At 38.9% G+C, this 14,980-nt stretch overlaps 2 protein-coding genes across 8 annotated transcripts in view; one reads left to right on the top strand and one right to left on the bottom strand.

Moving 5' to 3' along the window:
- Positions 1-14,980, top strand: part of LOC131440701 (glutathione hydrolase 1 proenzyme-like) — a 147,510-nt gene that overhangs the window by 22,406 nt on the left and 110,124 nt on the right. The window lies entirely within an intron of this gene.
- On the bottom strand, positions 3,146-3,790 carry LOC131440703 (nuclear protein 1). Of its 6 annotated transcripts, none has more exons than XM_058612219.1 (2): positions 3,631-3,790; positions 3,146-3,554 (listed from the first exon to the last, which is right to left on the bottom strand). In XM_058612219.1, the coding sequence occupies exon 2, from the start codon at positions 3,484-3,486 to the stop codon at positions 3,286-3,288; it is 201 nt and encodes a 66-aa protein (XP_058468202.1). In that variant the 5' UTR covers positions 3,487-3,554; positions 3,631-3,790; the 3' UTR covers positions 3,146-3,285. The 6 variants fall into 6 exon arrangements, with proteins under 6 accessions (XP_058468202.1, XP_058468201.1, XP_058468203.1 ...); XM_058612218.1 differs by having other exon boundaries at positions 3,608-3,779; XM_058612220.1 differs by having other exon boundaries at positions 3,146-3,551; positions 3,608-3,779.

Here is a 14,980-nt window from a genome sequence, read left to right as displayed (position 1 = left end):
AAGCACGCGAATCTATAAATAGAAGTGAAATTATAGTTAACGTTTCAGTTCTACGCGTAGCATGCTAGAGGTAGGTTGTTGCTAGACAGCAAGACAAAAAGTGCCATTAAACGACTTAAAACTTTGTCGTGACCTTAATCGTGACGTGCGATTGCACAAAGTTATGTCAAGATCAAGAACAAAAGAAAAAGGCTGTTGTGATAGTGAAATCGGGAGAGGACTTCGAAATGTGTTTAGCAGCTGGAAGCACTAGTGGTACCGGTGGCTGGTTTTTTGATTCCGGTGGTCATGGACTAAAAATAAGTTAGTGTGTGGTCCATGCTGCGAAGGAAAACTGAGCCGAGACGCATTTCCAAAGTTTTCGAATAGCCGAGCTAATGAAATTGGTGATCTAGTGCATAGCGATTTGGGTGGTCCAATGGAATTAGAAACGCCACGAGGAAACCGATATTATATTTTCATAGTGGATGACTTCAGTCGTTTTGCAGTGGTATTCTTGCTCCAGCGTAAATCAGATGCGGAAGACAAGATTCGCGGGTATTGCAGCATGATGAAGAATCAGTTTGTTCGGTATCCTAAGTGCATTAGATCAGACGGAGATGGCGAGTATTGAAGTCGTGATTTGCAGAAGTTTTTCACGGACAACGGAATTACTCAGCAAATGTCAGCACCATATTCGTCACAGCAAAAATGGGGTGGCTAACAGGAAGAACCGTTATCTGAAGGATATGATGAAGTGTATGCTAAATGTATCGCACTTGAAGAAAAGTATCTGGGGTGAGGCCATCAATACTGCAAACTATTTAAAAAAAACATTGTCCTTCGGCTACCGTCCCGTGCACTCCGTATGAAATTTGGCACAAGAAAAAAACCTACTGCCATTTGAAGATTTTTGGTAGTGAAGTGTACCGAAAAGAGTAAAGCACTTGACGTAAAGTATGAGAAGCTAGTAATCGTTGGTTAGGGGAAAGGCGAAAGGCATATCGCTTCTTGAATGTGAAAACGGGCAGCATCAACATTCGTAGAGATGCGACATTTTTAGAACTGTGTACCGTAAAAGAAGCTGTTCTCGTGAACCCTGTTAAAATAGATGGAGTATTTGAAGTACCGTTGATTTCAGTTCCTGATGAATTAGGAAAAGAAGATTCTTCCGATGGCACAGAAGAACCTGAAGATTCTGTTTCGATGTCGTTCGGCAGTCCTACTGGGGTTTCGTTTCGTGGTTTTCCGATGGATGAGATAACTTGGTGTTCTCGACGTCTTACTAAAGGATTTGTTCTAAGAAGACACATAGAAGAAATTTTCGCAACTAAAGATGTTCCTGAGGAGGGAGTAGAACCTAAAAGCATTAGCGAAGCGTTAACTAGTGAACGGAAGGAAGAATGGAAAGCGGCGTTCAAATTGAAGAGAAATGCAGCAGGACAAGTAATAAAACACAGGGCGCGTTTGGTAGCACTGGGATTCTCCCAAAAAGTTGAGTTATTTCCTTGGTATGGAAGTGTATAGCGAAAGAACTGGTTACAGTGTGTCTCTGGGAGGGTCTATTGACCGTATTGTGGATAAAAGCGGACTTCGCGAGGCTAAAATAGCTAAAACACCGATGAAGTCAAGATATGTGAAAGAAAAGGACAAAAGTGTTGTTTTATCTGATGGGACAAAATACAGAAGACTTGTTGGTACCCTACTGTACATAGCAGTTTGTTCTCGACCTGATGTGGCAGTGAGTGCATCAATACTTGACGGATGGTGAGAAAACCCACTGAAGGGGACTGTGTAGCAGCAAAGCGAGTCGTCCGATACTTGAAAGGAACACGAGATTGGCGATTAAACTATGTAGATTCTAATGATGGTTTGATGGGTTACGTTAATGCGGGTTGGACTGGCGATCTTGATTCCAGAAAATCAACTACTGGTTTTGTTTATCTAAACGGTGGTGATGCAATATCGTGCAGCAGTCGTAAGCAAACTAGCATCACTCTATCCTCAATGGAGTCAGAGTATGTAGCACTGAGTGAAGCAAGCCGGGAACTTATGTGGCTAGTCAAGTTACTTAATTAGTTAGGTGAACTCTGTGAACAACCTGTTACCTTGATGAAGGACAATCAGAGCTTCATTGCTTCAGAAAGAACAAATCGACGTACAAAGCACATCGAAACACGTCATCATTTTGTTCAAGATTTACCGGTGTGCTGCAGTTGGAATATTGTTCGACGGAGGACATGGTGGCACTTGGAACAGTTAAACAAAGGAAGTTCCCTGAAATGATGGGATTATTTTCAAATGGCGACAGCATACGTTGAGGAGTATTGAAATTGCAACGTTCTGGTTCTGGTATTCGGGTAAATTCTTTCAAGAATTTACATAATAGCAACAACGCAGTGAAGCAACATCAACGAGACGGCAATTGAAGTGACCTCTTTTTGCTCTCTTCATTCGTAATCAGATTCTCAATACGTTAATATGTATACTACCAAATATGAGTTTCATTATCGTTCAACAAAATCACTTGGCCTTTCAATTAATTATAATCTAAGTCCAATACTACTGATAGGGCTGTTCTTTTCAATGTATTATTTACTTTGCACTATGTTTAATTTCAAAATTTTATTCGCCGACTTGAATAAAAATTATCTTGAGTACGTAATTTGTGTATTACAAGTATTTATGATAATACCCAGCTAAAATATGATTGTTTTGAGCTAATTTTTTCCCGTCATAATAAACAATGTTCTCTGTTTGATCTCAATCAAAATTTTTGTCTAGTCAAATGAAAAAAAAAATTGTTCCGGCTGATTTTATTGTAGAAATTACATGTCAACCAAAGTGGCAAAGGACATAGTTACAAGTTCTTCAATCGTGGTTGGTTTGCATTTCCCATATTAATATGTTCACGAAAATGTTCATTACATCAACTAATGAATCAGAACAGTAGTAGCTGGGGAACCAACATCATCGTCCGGATACTTTAAAAGACCAATTATATGCTATAGCATCAACAGCATTATAATCCGTAGCATATTTCCGACATGTTTTGTGAATGAACAGAAATTAAAACAAATTTTTATTTCAAGACAGAACAATCGAATCAAAATATCATTATTTTCTGTGTCTAAACAAACCAACGGATCACTAAAACGAATCAACATGGATAGAAACGCCATAATTAAATTTTATTTAACTCGCAAAATGTTAATTTTATACAAATTTCATTGATGTTAGAAGCTTTTAAAAATTCTTTTGTTGCAATTTACCACTGATGCGACAAGTTACGAAGTTACGGGATGCTTAATTTTTTTTGTCTCTTTTGTTTTGTTCAGTGTTTCTCAATTTGGTCATGATTTTGCGAGAATGCCCGTTTGGATCAAAATGATTAGTATGTTCATTTGCTTCTTTCTTGGATCGTTGTTTACCAGAATGTCCAGAAAAAATGTGCTTGTCGAACTCAAAATTGTACTTTTCGTACTCATCGAAATGAAGCTCCGACATCTTGTTTTCTTACTCTTGCTCACAGTGCGTAAAACGAATATACTCCTGTATCCTCAAATTTTCACCTGCTAAAAACGAAATTTGACTGGTTAGACAAAAAATACAAAAATAAAACAAATACCTGCTTTTTAAAACGCAATTTACCGTAATGCAAAAAACACCTTTTTCTCCACCTAATAGCAGCAAAAACAATTCACGTCAGTATATTTCCGCAATCACTGAGACAAAGCGAGCTTTCGAGCTTTACTTCATTTAACCTTGTTTCCTCAAGTTCATGACAAAGTTATGTAGTTATCACTTGAAAGGAAATAAGTCATACAGAGCGACATGATAACGACAGCAGAGATGCCAGAACGAATTTTCAAGTTAGAAAATAAATATTGAAAGTTATGCGCTCCAAATGTAATAGAACAATATATTCAACGAAATCTAGCGACGCAGAATAACAAAATGTTATAAAATCGTCCTGTTGCAATTGCGGACCAACATCCTGGAGAATTTCCGACGTCAGACGTAAGAGGTAGGATCAATTTCAAAGGTAAATGTAAGTCATTATACTAAGTTTAGAAGCAAGGATATTTGTTTCAGAACTGTTCTCATTAGCTATGCCAAATATATTTATCAATACTTGTTTTAATCCACTTAGTGGTGTAAAGATGCATTTCTCATATCAAGCATACTATCGTATGTAATACTGTGGTAGTCTTCAAATTAATTTTCTTCGACTCTTGAAAGAATAGCCGAAATCGGTTTGTTTGGCCATCTACTGATAATGACTACCGATTGACTTAGGTTTTAAGGCCGGTTTAGAATTTTTTTTACGGTTTTTGTTTTGCTCCTTTAGATAATGGTATGATATTTTTCATACAATTTACCCTATAATTCCGGAACTGGAAGTCGGATCCAAGTGAAATTCAGGCATTCCTTGTGGGACCACGGGAATTTTCATTTTAACCTAAGTTTATAAAAAATCGGTCAAACTATCGCATAGAAAAGTGATTGAGATCCATTTATGGAATAATGACTACTATTTTAAGGCCCATGCGTAGGGGGCAGGATTTTGGGGTTCAACCCCCCCCCCCTTCTCTCCCATGAAAGATTTTTCAGATAGTAAATTTCATAAACAACAGGTTACTTTTTATATAAAAGTGCAAAAAACTTGACTTTTATTTCAAATTTTTGCACCTACCCCACCCCACTCTCTTCCTTTAATCACCACCTCACCCCCCCCCTTTGGACCAGTCCCCTGAACTCTCCCTGAATTATTCCTGCGCACGGACCTGACTATTTCCAGTGCATCCGGAATAAGAAACCGGGGACCAGGATAACCGGGATCGGATTGTTTGGCCGTCTACTGATAACAAATATCGAATGGAGTAGTTTTGAGACCAGTTTGAGAAATTTTACGGTTTTTGTTTCACCCCTCGAAGTGATGGCACAGACTAACAGACAGGACACTCAAATTTGATTCTTCAATCATTTTAACGGTCATTTCGAATATTCCATTATTTGGGACAGTACTCACATGTGTCATGATGGCGCCACGTTACCCTATCAAAAACATCATGTCTGTCATCTAGACTGTCTTTATTTTTTTCATTTACCAACAGAGTTGCCATTCATACAGAATTACCTGTAATGTATTGATTTGTATACGTCCATGCGAATTTCATGCAGGATACAGATTTAATACATATTGCCAAAGATAAACTGAAGATTACAATGTTCCATACGTTTCATTGAAAAATGTTGGGTCAGTAATCGTGAACCAGTTGGTTCAGTAATAATGTAATTTTATTGACCCTCCGTTAACAAGCGTCGACTAGTTCCGACAAAATGCCATGGAAACAATGCAAGTTAGAAAGGAAGCACACATATGTTTACATTCAGCATATAATGATTTCTTGCCACAACTGATGCTTCATGGTGTGTGACTTCTGAATTCCTGAAATCTTCGTTATTTCCAATCCAACACGAAAACCTTCTTGTCTCGACTAAGTCCAATAATGATGACGATGCAGATGTCAAATGTAGCAAACGATTGCTGTGATGGAGATGCACTGATTGCTAATGGTCACGGAAACGTGGCGAAACGTGGTAACTAAGTTGTGGTCTAGAACCACACATCCTCCCTCATCTCCAAATAAAGTAGACGTCCCGGCACGTGTCCAAATTTGTTTTCTCGGCGCTTGTCCCGATCCGCACTATAAATTCTTACGGCCGACCCGGTCCGCGCTAAAACTCCAGGTCTGCGTCCAAATTATTCTCAGCGGTCGTCCCAATCCGCACTAAAACTCCTCACGGCCGTCCCGGTCCGCGTCCAAATTTATCTCAGCGGTCGTCCCGATCCGCACTAAAACTCCTCACGGCCGTCCCGGTCCGCGTCCAAATTTTTCTCAGCGGTCGTCCCGATCCGCACTAAAACTCCTCACGGCCGTCCCGGTCCGCGTCCAAATTTTTCTCAGCGGTCGTCCCGATCCACACTAAAACTCCTAACGGCCGTCCCGGCCCGCGTCTTAATTTTTCTCAGCGGTCGTCCCGATCCGCACTAAAACTCCTCACGGCCGTCCCGGTCCGCGTCCAAATTTTTCTCAGCGGTCGTTCCGATCCGCACTAAAACTCCTCACGGCCGTCCCGGTCCGCGTCCAAATTTTTCTCAGCGGTCGTCCCGATCCGCACTAAAACTCCTCACGGCCGTCCCGGTCCGCGTTCAAATTTATTTTTCTCAGCGGTCGTCCCGATCCGCACTAGAACTCCTCGTGGCCGTCCCGGTCCACGTCCAATTTTTTCTCAGCGGTCATCTCGATCCGCACTAAAACTCCTCACGGCCGTCCCGGTCCGCGTCCAATTTTTTCTCAGCGGTCATCCCGATCCGCACTAAAACTCCTCACGGCCGTCCCGGTCCGCGTCCAAATTTTTCTCAGCGGTCGTCCCGATCCGCACTAGAACTCCTCGTGGCCGTCCCGGTCCGCGTCCAAATTTTTCTCAGCGGTCGTCCCGATCCGCACTAAACCTTCTTCCGAATCGCGGCCGCGCTTTCCCACGTATAAATTAAGTTGTATTCATTTATTTTACCTATTATCCTTTTGTGCTTTTCTTGAGAAAAAATTCATCCGTCAACTGGCTTTGACGAACAAGCTAACTGTCGTCTCCTGGCAGGATCGCCATTGTGTGACTTCTGAATTCCTGAAATCTTCGTTATTTCCAATCCAACACGAAAACCTTCTTGTCTCGACTAAGTCCAATAATGATGACGATGCAGATGTCAAATGTAGCAAACGATTGCTGTGATGGAGATGCACTGATTGCTAATGGTCACGGAAACGTGGCGAAACGTGGTAACTAAGTTGTGGTCTAGAACCACACACATGGGATGAGGCTATAACAAACTAAATAAATTCTAGACAATGGTTCTAAGTAGTTTTCACTTTCTTATTCTAAGAATCACTGATATAAAGCGAAATTTCTCAATATCGTTCATACTGTAACTTGATATTTTTCCAAACATAAACAATCATTGTCATAGTTACGACGCATCTAGTGATCAGACACTTGTTGTTTTGTTTCAAAATACTCAAATTGACAGTGAACCGAGCTCATCGAGGGGTCCTATTCAAATGATACCTAAGAAATCGCAGACTACTCTATCTTGAGTTTATCTTTGATATTGCCTAAACTATATACATAATTGCGCCTACTTCTCATCCTCCAACTCAATAAAAAATCGAACCCGTTTTGTTACAATATTTACTTGCTTCTGGTCTGCCGCCACTTAATTTCGGGTGAAAACTACCAACACAATAAAAAATAGTCTAGATGAACAAATTTGAGTCGAATAAATGGTTACCCTCCAACATCAAGAAAAAGTTAAATATATTATCAACGTAATCCAATAAATCATTGTGACGATTCATTTTCAAATATTTTGATGAAATCAGGCATCCCTGCAAGCAGCTGATCGGTGTTGACAAACGAGGGGAAACCAACTAGTAAAAAAACTTTTACATAACACAAGGGGTGTACAGATAGTAAATAGTTCGCGCAGTACAATATAGGTGGAACTAGTGCATCACGAAAAATAATTTTTATTAGAATTTACTCATACTGTCATGTCTGTTAGTCTGTGGTGATGGTATAAAGGTTTTAACACACTTTACCCTATAATTCCGGAATCCGAAGTTGAATGCGGATGAAATCTAGAAATTTTGTATGGGATTCTGGGGGGTGAGCAAGGGACCTTGGCCCCTCCTGAAATCGGATACTTTTATGGATTGCTCTGCTACATATTATTTGCACACCCATTTTTCATACATATTGGTACATTTTTGAATTAAAAAGTTGAATTAATATTTTGGGGTTAGTGCTCCTCCGATTACATTCTGATTAAAAAAAAGCAGAATGCTTAGCCGAGATATACATATTTCGCCGATTTTTTTCTCATTTCACTACCTTATAACACAGATTTACAGACAGGATACTCAAATTGGATTCTTTAATCGAATATTCCTTTAGTTGGGAAAGTACTGGAATATGCCATGATGGCGCCACATTACCCCATCAAAAACATTCAGTCTGTCATCTAGACCAGCGATGCCAGATATTTTCACAAAAAAGCTGTACTTCTTTGTACAAAAAATCTGTATTCATTATTCATATGAAATTTCTACAGTAAAATGATGATAGATTAGGATTATAGCATGGTAGATTCAATGAGCATTTGTTCTTCATATCTTTGTAAGTCATTGCCGCACTGACAAGAATATTCAACGATAAAATGCAATAGGTTTTTTAATCAACATTTGAATTGTAATCACAGACTAACAGACAGGACACTCAAATTAGATTCTTCAATCATTTTAACGGTCATTTCGAATATTCCTTTAGTTGGGACAGTACTCGCATATGTCATGATGGCGCCACGTTACCCTATCAAAAACATCCTGTCTGTCATCTAGACTGTGTTTATTTTTTTCATTTACCAACAGAGTTGCCATTCATACAGAATTACCTGTAATGTATTGATTTGTATACGTCCATGCGAATTTCATGCAGGATACAGATTTAATCTCGGATTTAATACATATTGCCTATATTCATTACTATATACATAATTGTGCCTACTTCTTATCCTCCATCGCAATACAAAATCGAACCCGTTTTGTTAGAATATTTACTTGCTTCTGGTCTGCCGCCACTTTATTTCGGGTGAAAATTACCATCACAATAAAAAATAGTCTAGATGAACAACGTTGAGAAAAATAAATGGTTACCTTCCAACGTCGCTAAAAAAGTTAAATATATTATCAACGTAATCCAATAATTTATTGTGACGATTCATTTTCAAATATTATGATGAAATCAGGCATCCCTGCAAGCAGCTGATCGGTGTTGACAAGCGAGGGGGAACCAACTAGTAAAAAAACTTTTACATAACACAAGGGGTGTACCGATAGTAGATAGTTCGCGCAGTTCAATATAGGTGATTAAGATTTTCACATGCGTGGAACTAGTGCATGACATTGTGGAACTAGTGCATGACGAAATTTTTTTTTAATAATAATTTACTCATAGTGTCATGTCTGTTAGTCTGTGTTGTAATTCCATATATTTATCCAGTTTGAAAATGTAGACTTCATAAGATGACATAGAATTCCAACGTCCAATATGCAACGTCAAGTATGGTCATACAACTCTCAGTCTGACAATAAAGTTTCATGATGCCATGACTTCTTTGAATATCAGTTCGAACTAAATTATAAATGATTTTCAGTGCTCATTACTGTTGAATGTGCGATATCTTTCCGTCATATCTGTGACGCGGCGAAAACCGAACTGGCTATGAGGCGAAAATTTCAATACATATGAATTCTGTGCACTTTGTTTTTCTCAGCAGAGCAAAAGAAAAACACGTGTGTGTTTAATGGAACGAATAACAGAAGTAAATTTATTTAGTTTTTCTCTTGACAGCTTCAATACGGTAGATCGGTAGAAGGTGTGCACATCACAGTACACGGTAAATGTAGGGTATGATAATTGCAGTTGTTATCCTCCAACATCCCGCCTCAATTAACTACTCCTAGCATGTCTCTGAATTTCCGGAACCGCGGCGCCGGCAAACCCTTGGTCATCATATCGGCGAGCTGCTCACCCGTCTCCAGATATTTTAGAACCAGTTTACCCTTCTCGATCAACTCCTTCAGGAAATGATACTGGACTTCGATATGCTTCATCCGTTTCAGCTTGCGTGGATCCAGTACAACCGAGATACATGGCTGATTATCTTCAAAGACTGATATTGGCTCACTGACCTCCCATTGAACAGACCTCAACAAGTTTACGATCCACATCACTTCGCAGCTGGCCTGACAGAGTGCCATGAGTTCCGCTTCCGTCGACGACAAGGCTACGGATGATTGTTTCTTGGTAGACCAAGCCACTGTTTGCCCATAAAGTTTGATCACCAAGCCGGATACCGATTTCCTGTCGTTGACGTCAGTACCCCAATCAGCATCAGCAAACACCATCAGTTGTTCCGATTCTGTACGCCGATATACGAGTTGGTGATCCGCCGTACCTCGAAGATATCGCAATACCCTTTTCAGGTGCACCCAATGCTCCTCAGACACAGACTAACAGACAGGACACTCAAATTTGATTCTTCAATCATTTTAACGGTCATTTCGAATATTCCATTATTTGGGACAGTACTCACATGTGTCATGATGGCGCCACGTTACCCTATCAAAAACATCATGTCTGTCATCTAGACTGTCTTTATTTTTTTCATTTACCAACAGAGTTGCCATTCATACAGAATTACCTGTAATGTATTGATTTGTATACGTCCATGCGAATTTCATGCAGGATACAGATTTAATACATATTGCCAAAGATAAACTGAAGATTACAATGTTCCATACGTTTCATTGAAAAATGTTGGGTCAGTAATCGTGAACCAGTTGGTTCAGTGATAATGTAATTTTATTGACCCTCCGTTAACAAGCGTCGACTAGTTCCGACAAAATGCCATGGAAACAATGCAAGTTAGAAAGGAAGCACACATATGTTTACATTCAGCATATAATGATTTCTTGCCACAACTGATGCTTCATGGGATGAGGCTATAACAAACTAAATAAATTCTAGACAATGGTTCTAAGTAGTTTTCACTTTCTTATTCTAAGAATCACTGATATAAAGCGAAATTTCTCAATATCGTTCATACTGTAACTTGATATTTTTCCAAACATAAACAATCATTGTCATAGTTACGACGCATCTAGTGATCAGACACTTGTTGTTTTGTTTCAAAATACTCAAATTGACAGTGAACCGAGCTCATCGAGGGGTCCTATTCAAATGATACCTAAGAAATCGCAGACTACTCTATCTTGAGTTTATCTTTGATATTGCCTAAACTATATACATAATTGCGCCTACTTCTCATCCTCCAACTCAATAAAAAATCGAACCCGTTTTGTTACAATATTTACTTGCTTCTGGTCTGCCGCCACTTAATTTCGGGTGAAAACTACCAACACAATAAAAAATAGTCTAGATGAACAAATTTGAGTCGAATAAATGGTTACCCTCCAACATCAAGAAAAAGTTAAATATATTATCAACGTAATCCAATAAATCATTGTGACGATTCATTTTCAAATATTTTGATGAAATCAGGCATCCCTGCAAGCAGCTGATCGGTGTTGACAAACGAGGGGAAACCAACTAGTAAAAAAACTTTTACATAACACAAGGGGTGTACAGATAGTAAATAGTTCGCGCAGTACAATATAGGTGGAACTAGTGCATCACGAAAAATAATTTTTATTAGAATTTACTCATACTGTCATGTCTGTTAGTCTGTGCCTCAGATGCGCAACATTGAAACCCAGCAAAGTAGTTCACCGCCGCACAGATATCCGGACGAGACGTAACTGTTAGATACATCAAGCATCCGACCAATTCACGATACGGTTTGTCCGTTGGACGCTTCGAGTTCTCAGCTTTCTCAAGACGTAAACGGGGATCCATGGGCACCAACGACGGCTTACAGTCACTCATCCCGAATCGCTCGAGAACTGCTGCGGTGTACGCCTTTTGGTTGATCGTCATTAGTCCTGCCTCACGGTTGCGCTGAACGTTCAAGCCGGGGAAGTTCTGTATCTCCTCCAAATCCTTCATCTCGAACTCGGCTGCAAACTTTCTTTTCAAATCCTGAATCGCCTTCAACGAGCTGCTCGCAATCAGGACATCATCCACATAAATCAGAACGTAGATGACCACGCCATTACTATTGTAGAAATAGAAACAGGTATCCTGCTCACTTCGTCGAAATCCAAGCTTATCGATGAATTCATGGAAACGAAGATTCCAGCACAGACTAACAGACATGACACTATGTGTAAATTCTTCTAAAAAATTATTTTTCGTGAGACACTAGCTCCGTCTATATTGAACTGCGCGAACTATTTACTATCGGCACACCCCTTGTGTTATGCAAGCTGTTTTTTACTAGTTGGTTTCCCCCCGTTTGTCAACACAGATCAGCTGCTTGCAGGGATGCCTGATTTCATCAGACTTTGTTTATTTGAAAATTAATCGTCACAATACGTTATGGGATTACGTTGATAATACATTTAATTTTTTCGGCGATTCTTGAAGGCAACAGTTTACGGCGAAACCGACGACACGACCAGACACTCCGAAGAAAAATCAGCAATAAAACTGTTCGCTAACGATTAACCGTCAGTTACCACAAATCTAGCGACCCCTTGTAAATGATAAAAATAATCTTCTCGAGCAACACTGTTTAAGTTGCTATGGACTAGTTACCAAGGAACCCCAAAACAAATAAACATGTTTTGAAAGCGGTGGAATAGTTCTATTAGTGTTAAACTTTGTCCAAATTAAGCAGAAATGCATTTAAATGAACTCGATTTTCGGAATTTAATCGAAACTATGGATGAAACCAACGAACGAGGACAATGATCTGCTTCCAGCGATTCATCCGTACACTTCAACTGCTAGCTTTTCTGGGCAGTAGGATTCGGTGTAATATGCCGGTGTCAAAATTGTTTTGTGTCGATTGATTGCGCAGCAGTCGAAACATTATTTTACCTTGTTGGCCACTATTCGAGGATTACTAGTGGAATTCCATAAAGAAATCATTTTACCGTACGTTATGCAGGTACCGTAGAGCACTAGCCTCGCTCAGCTCGTTGTCGGTCATTTCCATGTCTTCCTCGTTGGTTTGCGCTGAGCTGTTATCACACAACGGTTTCAAGTCAGCAGTGAGTTATGCATCCCAATGTCCATAAGACCTGAATTTTGAACTCGGCTTTATAAAAGACATAACTCATACTCTTCAATTTTTACAATACGCTCGAGGCAGGTAAATCCATTAAAATGTTCGGTAATATAATAACCGATCTGAAATTTATTTTGTTTACATTCAACTTGCCTTCGATACGCAGTAACCAAGGTTATGGTGACTGTTATTCAAAATCAATAAATATATCAATTTGTGCTGCCAGTTTACAAAAATTCACTAGCGTTTTCGATTTGACATTTCCAGTTACTGAGGGGTAGTTAAATTTCCGATACAGTTTTGATAGACGAGTGGCAGGTCGTGTCGTCGGCGAAACTGTTTACTGATTTGACTTGTACGAATAAAAGAAATCATGATTCGGTAAGTTTTCATTAGTGAATTAACCATATTATCGTATCGTAGAATTATGAATTTATTGCAGAAAATTAATGGAAGATTTAAGATCGAGCTTTTTCATATTCGTCGGATTTTAGACAGTGCTTAGTTTATGCTAGAAATTGTAAAATACCGCAAAGAAATATGTTTACCGGATAATTCTAAGCACACAGACATTTTTAACAACATATTATTGAATTGCCATGCCACACACGCCCTAAGTACCGAAAAAAAAAGAATTCATAGAGCCGAATAAAATCTTGAGTTTATCGTCGCACAGAAAGAAATTAAACTACAACATTGCGGAGTATGAGACGAAACGCTGCGAAAACATATTTAAGCATTTTACAAAATAAACTCAAACTGGATTAAATAGACGTCGTTCTTCCGAAGCTTTTAATATCCGACAAATTTTGGAATGCTATTTCAATCGGCTCAACAAGAATTATTTCTCGCTTCTGATCGAATCAAAATATACAGTATCTAATGGTCAATTGAGCTACTGATCGTGTCTGTTTTTAAAAGGGTCTTTGTCAAACAGCTGCTTCATATGAAGAGGGCTACGATCATAAACTCGGTCAGGTCCAACCTGATTGTTTTATAGCTATTGAAACCAAGTCAAGAGATTCGAAAAATAAGATTGAATTGGGTCTTGTACTTGGTCATAGAAACCACTTCAATCCTGATGGCAATTCGAAAGTAACGAAAGCGGGTCTCATAGGCATACTCAATCGTCTTTAACTTTTTTGTTTTGCATTTAAAAAAAATTAAGCATCGTATCACCGATTACAGTTTGCCGAAACTATTATTTGTCAACTTCTGGTTTAGGTTATCGATGGCCTGTTCATATTCTTGTAGAAGGAGATCGCTTCTACAAATTCTATTGCCTCTTAGCGAAACAGTAGGTAAACAACAAAAAAAGTCATACTAATATCGTTCTCATTGCACCTAGAAATCTTTCAAGTCAGCTTTACGATTTCTTAAAATAATATTGCATAAGACGCATAGGAATCAGTTAGTGTTTAGGATGGGTGGGGTTTACTTTCCGGTTCACCAACCACAACTATCTAACTCCAATGCAAAATCTGGTTAGTCTGATCCATTTCATTGAAAATGAAAAATCATGGATTAGCATCATCATCATGGGTGAAATTATCAACCTGACTTTTAAGTCCCCAGTCATTCGGAAAAACCTGCCGACATTTTAGAGTCGATTTCCATAATTCGTTTGGTTTGAATCTGTGACTGTACTTGATTCCAGGTGAATGCTCGAATTGAATTTCATAATGAAGGTAACCTGTAGTGAATCTTGCATAGCACTGTCAATAGCTTTGTATCCGATTGAAACATCCGCCAACCGCGGATAGACTGACTATGTAAAATTTAGTTCAAATCAGAAGAGGCACTGATGAATGGAAAACGGTGTCGACATTTCAAAACAACAAACAAACAAGCCTCGTTTCATAGCAACTTTGATGTTGCGTTGCCAATTCATTTCTTTTTCGGCATTTTGAAACACTCACGACGAAATAGACGATTGGGCTAGGCTAACTAGTTTATTTGCTGAACCAAGAAAAACAGATCCATTTGTATGGGACCTAGGGGTATTATTATTTGTATTTGCTTCGACGTCTTTATATCTGCTTCAACATCTAAAGATTCATTCTTTTTGCCTTACGATTTCGTTTTTTGTATACAAGTTGCTTCCTTAGAGGTTTTTTTCCTTTAATTGCTTTAAATAGCTAGATATTAGAGTATTAAAAACCTTATCTATAATTATTTTGAAAC

This window comes from Malaya genurostris, chromosome 1 (assembly GCF_030247185.1).
Source record: "Malaya genurostris strain Urasoe2022 chromosome 1, Malgen_1.1, whole genome shotgun sequence".
NCBI lineage: Eukaryota > Metazoa > Arthropoda > Insecta > Diptera > Culicidae > Malaya > Malaya genurostris.
The sequence above is the reverse complement of the archived record's forward strand: the minus strand, read 5'-3'. Positions and strand labels throughout refer to the sequence as shown.

What these genes read in the sequence shown, in the direction of transcription:
- LOC131440703 (XM_058612219.1), bottom strand. Translation starts at nt 3,486, where the DNA reads ATGTCGGAGCTTCATTTCGATGAGTACGAAAAGTACAATTTTGAGTTC.